The sequence below is a fragment of the Brachyhypopomus gauderio genome, unplaced genomic scaffold (assembly GCF_052324685.1).
Source record: "Brachyhypopomus gauderio isolate BG-103 unplaced genomic scaffold, BGAUD_0.2 sc56, whole genome shotgun sequence".
In the NCBI taxonomy this organism is placed as follows: Eukaryota; Metazoa; Chordata; class Actinopteri; order Gymnotiformes; family Hypopomidae; genus Brachyhypopomus; species Brachyhypopomus gauderio.
Window position 1 is genome coordinate 221,385 of NW_027506879.1, and position 9,268 is coordinate 230,652.

The window sequence follows — 9,268 nt, forward strand, 5'->3', positions numbered from 1 at the left end:
ACTGGATATATTTTCTGCCTGGCCTGTGCCAGGAATAAAGGAAGCACACATACATTTGGCATTGTTCCTTAAGAAAACTACTGTTAATAAGTAAACATTTCTGTAATATGAGAGTTTTAAGAATTGATTTTAATAAGTGAGAGAATGTCACATGACCATAAAAAATGAACTGAGAATGATTTTTTACAAAATTAGTACATTGTTTTTATTGGTTCACAATGAGCAAAATGTGTTACATTAATTTCATTATAAAAAATGCACATCAATAAAAGTTGAGCTGAATAAATGTTTGAATGTTTGTTACTCAGTGGAAGAATAATTTCCCAGCAATTCAAAGTCCAGTATGGCTAGTAAAAATAATGCTGAATTTGAATATAGTTCATGGTTGTACTATGCATGTTACCATTTGATAATCCACTTTGAATATGTTACCTCATAATTAAAAAAGAGGTCACTGAAAATTGGTAAGTAGAGCACAAACAGTCCATAGCTGGTTAACTAAACCACACAGGGAAAGGGGCAGAACATAATATATGGTATTCTTTAATGTGTCTGATTGCTCGCACAACATGGATCCTCAAGCGAGCAATTTCTTGCATGCATGTAATTTCTTCTTTACTAAACTGCCCACATGGCCCCAAGAATGTAGGAATTACAAGTTTCACACGAATGTTACTGAGGAGGTATTTGATAAGAAACCCTTTATCTGCAATTACTTCATCTCCTGGTTCAAGTAGGCTCAGAATGCTAGACTCTTTGGTAATTTCTTTATTTGAGATAAAGATTACCAGACCTTACTTCATGCACTGCACAAATTCGTCTCATCTGGCTACAAGATGTTTTCCCAGAAGGATTTTGGGAAAACTTACTTACATACATTCTGGAAAACTGCACTCTTGCTTTTTTATGTCTCTGTGTCAGCAGTGGGGTCCTTCTGGGTCTCCTGCCATAGCGTTTCATTTAACGGTAATTCAAATGTCGACAGATAGTTCGAGCTGTAACTGATGCACCCTGTGCCTGCAGGACAGCTTAAATTTCTTTGGAACTAGATTGGGGCTGCTTATCCACCATCCGGACTATCCTATGTTGCAACCTTTTATCAATTTTTCTCCTCCATCCATGTCCAGGGAGATTAGCTGGATTGCCATGGGTTGTAAACGTTTTGATTATGTTGCACACCATGGACAAAGGAACACCAAGATCTCTGGAGATGGACTTGTAACCCTGAGATTGTTGATATTTTCCCACAATTTTGGTTCTCAAGTCCTCAGACAATTTTCTTCTCCTCTTTCTGTTCTCCATGCTTAGTGTGGCACACACAGAGATACAATGCAAAGATCGAGTCAACTTTTTTATCTGGTTTCAGGGGTGATTTTTAAATTGCCCACACCTGTTACTTATCCGTTTTTTGTGTTGTTCCAATACATGCAAAGGAAATAAACATATGTATAACAAAACATGTGTAATTGCAATAATTTTCTGGGAAAAACACTTTTGGCCATGACTGTCGGAGTTGGAAAGAAGCCAAAACATTGCTACAAGAAATGTGCCTGGATTTCTATACTCGAGCACGGGGGTGGAGGTAGGATGTATGTGTGGGTGTGCCACCCAGGGTAGGGAGAGGGTAGCTCAAGCTTTGTAACTCTGATAGAGCTCTTCAAAGGGTGACTGTTTTCATTTGATCACCTACAAAAGAAGATAAATCTACCACTTTTTTCACAATGTGGCAAATTTCATGTTTTTTCTGTCATGGTTTAAAGAACATGGGGTCTAACTATAGGAAATAAGTAGGTAGATTACTAGGTAAGTAAACTAGGAAATTACAATGATATTTTCGGTAAGGAAGTGCAGTACTGTTATTATTTAATTGTTGGACAGAAAATTATCTATCCAATTAGTCAACATTTGTATGCATATTGCCATCTGCCACAGACATGTGACCAGCAGGTCTGTGTTTTGTATGAGTTTGTCACATGTTTAGTAGATTAATGAACAAGGAGCAGTCTATGTATTGTCATTTTTTTTTATTTTAAAATTTAAGTTGGTGATTTTCCTCGCCTCCCACAGATCCTTGAGAAAGCGTAGGCAAGTCTGCTAAACACAGACTTTCTCCTGGTCTTAGAGGTGGTCTTGTTAGGGGTGGATGTTGCCTCAACACTAGGAGATTGTACATCTGTAAAATAAAAGAAATGCTGTTTAAAGGCCACAGGACTGTGAAAGAGGGGTTTGGGTGTAATAAAGGTTTTTATCTTTCATGCTGCACAACTAAAATAGGGTTTGACAAAACATGGTCCCCTACGTATTTACTCATTTAGACCATCTCACATAAACCTGTTAGTAGCTCATGCTTACACTACAACATTGCACAAGTTAGAACAGTAAAATATTAACAAGTACCATCTGGAATACGTGTGTCCGCTGTCTGGTCCTCCGTCTGAACACACAGATCGTTTGTCCGTTTCTTAATAGAGAGGAGACAATTAGATTATAACCATTCATCATATGATTCAGACACTAACATATAAATGTACAATTGAACATTCAAAAGAGCAAAATCTACAGCTAACAGTGTGACTGGGAATAAATGTAAGACATTTTAAAGAATAAAACAGATACCTTGGATCTGAGCTTAAGACACCATGGTGACTTGAACCGCAGGCGAGATTTCTTCTGCTCTGACTGACTAGTGCATCTGAATGCATCGATCAGTTTATTTAAAAATGAGAATTTTGATTTTACTTTGGTGATCTTGAAACCCTCAATCTGGAAATCCTCACAGGACACCCTGAAGAGGCGCTGTATAGTCACCTGATCAGGGTGTTTTTTCATGAGCCGTTTCTTTTTTGCACTGCAGAGAACTAGTGTCGCCGGGACCCTTTCATAATGTGGTTTTGGCATCCTAAACTCTTGAAGCAGCAACGACTGGTAAAGCAGGGATGAATTTAACCCCTTGTATTTGGTGGCAATGATTGACAGCAGGTTGGTGGGAAGGTCCTGAATGAAGTTTCCCTTCTTATATACACCATTCTTCCAAAAGGTTAGCACACCTTCTTGTGGAGACCAGCTGCTCTGTGAATATTTGGGAGACTCGTGGCTTGGTGTCTCCAAGGAGTCTCTCCCGGCATGTGCAGAGCACAGCTCGATCAAACTTTCAAAAGTTATGCTGCTGTCCGAGTCACCAATTGGCACAACCTCACGGCGTCTTCGCTTTATAATCTCCAGGGAGTCGTCAATCGGGAATGATGTTTTCCCTTTGATTCTGATAGCCAATGATGAGATCTGTTTGGTGGGAAGGTGTGGAACACTGTCCCTCTCCTCATCTTCTCTATTCACCTCATCGAATGGCAAATCTGATTTGATCAATTACAGAAAATGATCAATTATAAAAAAATATATACTGAGAGCAATGAATAACTAACACATTATGTCTTTGGTAACAAATTACCACATTAAATCTCACCTGAAAACCCGGTACTTTGGGCTTCCTCTGTCTTTGAGTTTTTCATGCTTGGGGTAGACATATCAGAGACCTCAGCAGGAAGCTCATCTACTGGCCCAACTTTAGTCTGTAGTAGAGAAAATGAAGACATGCAACTGATTAATCAAGTGCTTGTAAACCATGTTATCCCAAGATGTTTTAGATGTTGAACAAAGTGCTGTCCAGCAATTAAAAGACAAGACACATAAAACATACAAATACACAAAACACAATAACTTAGTTTCATTAAAAAGCCAAAGAAAAAAAAGACTTAAGCAGAGATTTAAAAACCAACAATGTAGGGGCACTTCTAACATGTAATGGCAATGGATTCCATAATTTGGGAGCTAAAACTGCAAAGGAACGATCGCCCCTGTGCTTCAGTCTAGATTTAGGGACCACCAGAAGAAGCTGATCAGCAGATCTGAGTGACCTAGATGGAATATATGACTGCAAAAGCTCAGAGAGGTAAGTAGGAGCTAAACCATTCAATGACTTACACAAAAAGCAAGATTTTAAACTCAATTCTAAAATGGACAGGAAGCCAATAAAGAGAAGCTAATATAGGTGAAATATGTTCTTGTTTTCGTGTTTTTGTTAAAAGCCGAGCAGCAGCATTCTGAACCAACTGTAGCTGTGAGATAGAACCTTGGCCAACACCAGCATAAAGCCCATTACAGTAATAAAGTCTGGATGAAATAAACATGAAAATGGTTTAACCTTAGTTAAAAGCCTCAGTTGAAAAAAACTGGATTTGATAACAGAATTAATCTGTTTATCCAATTTAAAATGACTATCCATTATCACGCCAAGATTTTTAACATGGGGTCTTACATAGGTGTCCAAAGAACCCAGGTCATTATAAGGGGACTGAGTGACACTACTGGGTCTAAAAATCTATTTCAGTTTTATTTTCATTGAAATGTAAAAAAGTTAAAGCCATCCAAGCTTTGATGTCTTCAAGACAATCTAGCAACAGTTTTAAGGAATCTGGTTCTCCTTGTCGTAACAGCAAATAAATTTGGGTATCGGCTGCATACATGTGAAAAGAGATACCATATTTCCTAAGAATGGATCCCAATGGAAGCATATACAATGAAAATAAAACTGGTCCAAGAATGGCACCCTGGGGAACCCCACATGTAAGACGTGCTGAGGAGGATACAAAATCACCAAGGCTGAAAAACATCTGTCAGACAGATAAGATTTAAACCATTCTAAAGCAGCGCCTTGTATACCAACACGTTGCTCCAATCGAGACAAAAGGATACCATGATCCACGGTGTCAAAAGCAGTTGTAAGATCCAAAAGCATAAGAATAGCACATTCCCCCGAGTCAGTAACTAATAAAAGATCATTAAAAACTCTTAACAGTGCAGTCTCAGTACAATGAAGAGGTTTAAAACCAGATTGAATCATCTCTAGGATACCATTTTTATCCAAGAAATCTTGCAGCTACAAAAATACAACTTTCTCCAATACTTTTGACAGAAACGGGAGCCTAGAGATTGGTCTGAAATTTGAGAGCACAGAATGATCTAAAGTTGACTTTTTAATTAAGGGTTGCACCACTGCATGCTTAAATTCAGATGGCATGATTGCTGAGGCAAGACTGCTGTTCACAATTGCATGGTCGTTTGGCCCAATAATGTCAAAAATATCTTAAAAAAAGCGAGGAGGAACGGCATTTGTAGGAGAAGCTGAAGGTTTTAAGTGAATAATAATTTCCTTTAAATAAGAGAAACAGACTGGTTAAAAACAGCAGAGCAAGTAACCATAATGGATGGATCATAAGAAGGAAATATAACAGAAGATCTAATATGATTAACTTTATCTACAAAAAAGTGTAAAAACCTTTCACAGTTCTCCAAGGAAACATCAGGGTAATGAGATCTAGGGGCATTAAGAACAGCACTAATGAAATATTAAAAATAACTTGAGGCTTGTGACTATTATTTGCTACCAAAGCCGAAAAATATTTAACCTTTTCAGCTTTTACAATTGTCTGATATTTTTTACAGCTGTTCTTTAAAATCTCAAACGACACCTGCAACCTGTCTTTCTTCCACTTACGTTCTGCTCGTCTACATTCTCGTCTAGCTAAACGAGTAGCATCATTTATCCAGGGTTCAGATTTCTGTTTACAATGCATAGTCCTTACTGGAGCAACTTTGTCCAAAATAGTTTGACATGAGGAATAAAACAGAGGTCAGTTCCTGCGTATTTAGACCTAAATTTGATCCCAAACTTGTCTGCACATCATTAAAAGCAGCAGAAAACTGCACAGCAGTAGTAGGATTGGAAACACGACGGCAACGACCCGGAGCGCAGGGTTTGGTTACATTGGAAAGGGACATTTCAAATAAGATAGGTATATAGTCAGAAAATATAGCATCACATCTCAATATTAAAAACCGACAGACCATATGATAAAACAAGATCTAATGTGTGTCCTTGCAATTGCGTGGAGCCAGCCACTGACTGTACAAAATTAAAAGAATCAATAATATTTAACAACTCTTTGACCAGCGGCTTAGTGGGACAGCAAACATGAATATTAAAGTCTCCGACAATTTAAACACGGTCATATTTTGGCACAATTCCAGCCAAAAACTCTGAGAAGTCATTGATAAATTCCTTATTATATTTAGGTGGTCGATAGATCACTGCACATAATACTGGACAAGATCTGCCCAACTCGAACATGTTCAATTCAAAACTGGAGTAGATTTCTGCCGACAGATAAAAGTTTCTTTAAAACCAGTTGCTACTCCACCTCCACGTCCAGTCATCCTCGGGGAATTTAAGTACGTACAGCCTGCTGGTACAAGTTGTGAAAAAAAGCACTAAAATCTCCAGCATTTACCCACGTTTCAGTGACACATAGCAAATCCAGCCGATAAAAAGTGAATAAATCCTTTAAAAAGAAGGTAGCCACAAAACAAACCCAAACCAAACTAACAGCGGCAGACGGCACGACACACACACTGGCGCCATCTCGAACTTGGAATCAGACTTGAGCTTTAAGACTTGAAATCCTTATTTTACCATAATAAATAAGTATAATATAGAATCACATACCTGCCTCATGTTGTATTAAAGGGTAAAATGTGAACCGCTCAGCTTATATAGTTTATCCGTAACCTAGCAACTAGCAACTAGCAACCGAGGGCCTACATCATCCAATTGCACAGCCGGAGAGCCAACCGCAGTTTTAGACCTGCAGTTCTAGACGTGCCGTAGTTTTAGATGTATGTAACGTAATATCCAGATAGTGTTTTAGTATGTCGCGGGAGCAGATGGAAGAATGATATTTATAAGCAACAATAATATATGATAGATACATGATAATGTCTGAAGGTCATTTTTGGGTTATCGTAATGTTTATGTCATGAAGGATGAATCTGGAAAGCGTTAGTGTGTCTTGGTTCGTTAGTTCTGGCTACCTTTATGGCTACTTTGTACTTCGACTTTGAGAGAAATGCTAGTCCTGCGAACGTAAATTTTTGCCGGGGGGGTGGTGGCGAACGTAAAATGGACAAAAATTAAGTATTATATTGCGATCGATCGATCGCCAGTGTTTGCGCCAGAGCGAACTGGTAACTCATTGAATCATAGATATGGATCAGAGGTAAATAAACTAGATTTTTTTTCGGCGTGAGAAATCGGATGTGTGGCGTGTGAGCGAAAAACCCCAAGTATCACATAATATTTGCTAGTTGCATGCCAATGAAGGTATACGAGTAAAATAAATCACTCCTAACATTCTGGAAACTATGCTTACTCACTGAAAGCATCCCTCCTGTCGTGTTCGGGTCAAATCTGACCGATTTACAACTTAAACCACTCATAAATATTGTGTTTTACATCTGATTGCTGCAAGGCCTTATGCCATCCTCCACACTATGCACTGGAACATATAAAAGTGATGATCATCTTTTTCATTGGATTTTGAGTGTTTTAAACCAACGATTTACATCTGTGTTGTTGCCGGTCAAGCGTGACCGTCACAGGAAATAAATGGGTATTCAGAATATATTCATCTATGAGACAGAAAACATCCCCATACACACTCACACACACACACCTACACACACAGACACACACACACTCACACACACTCACACACACACACCTACACACACACCTACACACACAGACACACACACACTCATACACACACCTACACACACAGACACACACACACCCACAGACACACACCTACACACACACACACACACTCGCTCTCTCACACACACACACGCACACCTATACAGACACCTAAACACACACACACACCTACACACACACGTAAACAGACACACACACACACCTATACACACAGACACTCACTCGCTCACTCACTCGCTCACACACACACACCTACACACACACACCTACACACACAGACACACACACACGTTATGCCTATGTTTGCAAGGCCCCTCTGATCTGAGTGTGACATGCCACTCATGTGCATGAATTCACACACACACACACACACACCTACACACACAGACACACACACATACACACACACCTACAGACACACACACATGTTATGCCTATGTTTGCAAGGCACACTCTGATCTGAGTGTGATGAATTCACACACACACACCTACAGACACAGACACACACACATGTTATGCCTATGTTTGCAAGGCACACTCTGATCTGAGTGTGATGAATTCACACACACACACCTACACACACAGACACACACACACGTTATGCCTATGTTTGCAAGGCCCCTCTGATCTGAGTGTGACATGCCACTCATGTGCATGAATTCACACACACACACACACACACCTACACACACAGACACACACACATACACACACACCTACAGACACAGACACACACACATGTTATGCCTATGTTTGCAAGGCACACTCTGATCTGAGTGTGATGAATTCACACACACACACCTACAGACACAGACACACACACATGTTATGCCTATGTTTGCAAGGCACACTCTGATCTGAGTGTGATGAATTCACACACACACCTACACACACAGACACACACACAGACACACATACACACACACCTACAGACACAGACACACACACATGTTATGCCTATGTTTGCAAGGCACACTCTAATATGAGTGTGATGAATTCGCACACACACACGCACACACACACACACTCACTCACTCACTCACTCACTCACTCACACACCTACACACACACCTAAACACACACAGACACACACACACACACCTACACACACAGACACACCTACACACACACCTACAGACACAGACACACACACATGTTATGCCTATGTTTGCAAGGCACACTCTGATCTGAGTGTGACATGCCACTCATGTGCATGAATTCACATGCGCGCGTGCACACACACACACACAGACACACACACACACTCTCACTCACTCACACACCTAAACACACACACACACACACACAGACACACACACCTAAACACACACAGACTCACACACACACACCTACACACACACCTACACACACAGACACACACACACACACAGACACACCTACACACACACCTACAGACACACACACGTTATGCCTATGTTTGCAAGGTGGTGAAATTTTTTTTTGTGTGTTAAAACAGACCGGTCTCTGAAGACCGGGAACACTAAAGTAAAAAACGTGAGGTCAACAAAACCGAAGGGTTAAGCAATTTTTGCTGATTTTTAATACAAAATACCCTATGCCAGTAATCCAGTAGTTTAATTAAAAATAAAATATCTTCAGGAGACAAGCTGTGTGTGTAAATGACAAAATTAATCAAAA

General features: G+C 39.8%; 1 protein-coding gene across 1 annotated transcript; it reads right to left on the minus strand.

Moving 5' to 3' along the window:
• Positions 1-271: 271 nt before the first annotated feature.
• LOC143488853 (uncharacterized) lies at positions 272-3,543 on the minus strand. The gene is made up of 4 exons (XM_076987800.1): positions 3,461-3,543; positions 2,617-3,350; positions 2,398-2,461; positions 272-2,173 (listed from the first exon to the last, which is right to left on the minus strand). The coding sequence occupies exons 1-4, from the start codon at positions 3,519-3,521 to the stop codon at positions 2,037-2,039; spliced, it is 996 nt and encodes a 331-aa protein (XP_076843915.1). The 5' UTR covers positions 3,522-3,543; the 3' UTR covers positions 272-2,036.
• Positions 3,544-9,268: the final 5,725 nt, after the last annotated feature.

Coding starts and splice junctions, on each gene's coding strand:
- LOC143488853 (XM_076987800.1), bottom strand. CDS start 3,521: ATGTCTACCCCAAGCATGAAAAACTCAAAGACAGAGGAAGCCCAAAGT. Junction 3,351..3,460: donor CCAAAGTACCGGGTTTTCAG/GTGAGATTTAAT, acceptor TGATCAAATCAG/ATTTGCCATTCGATGAGGTG. Junction 2,174..2,397: donor GGACACACGTATTCCAGATG/GTACTTGTTAAT, acceptor TTTATTTTACAG/ATGTACAATCTCCTAGTGTT.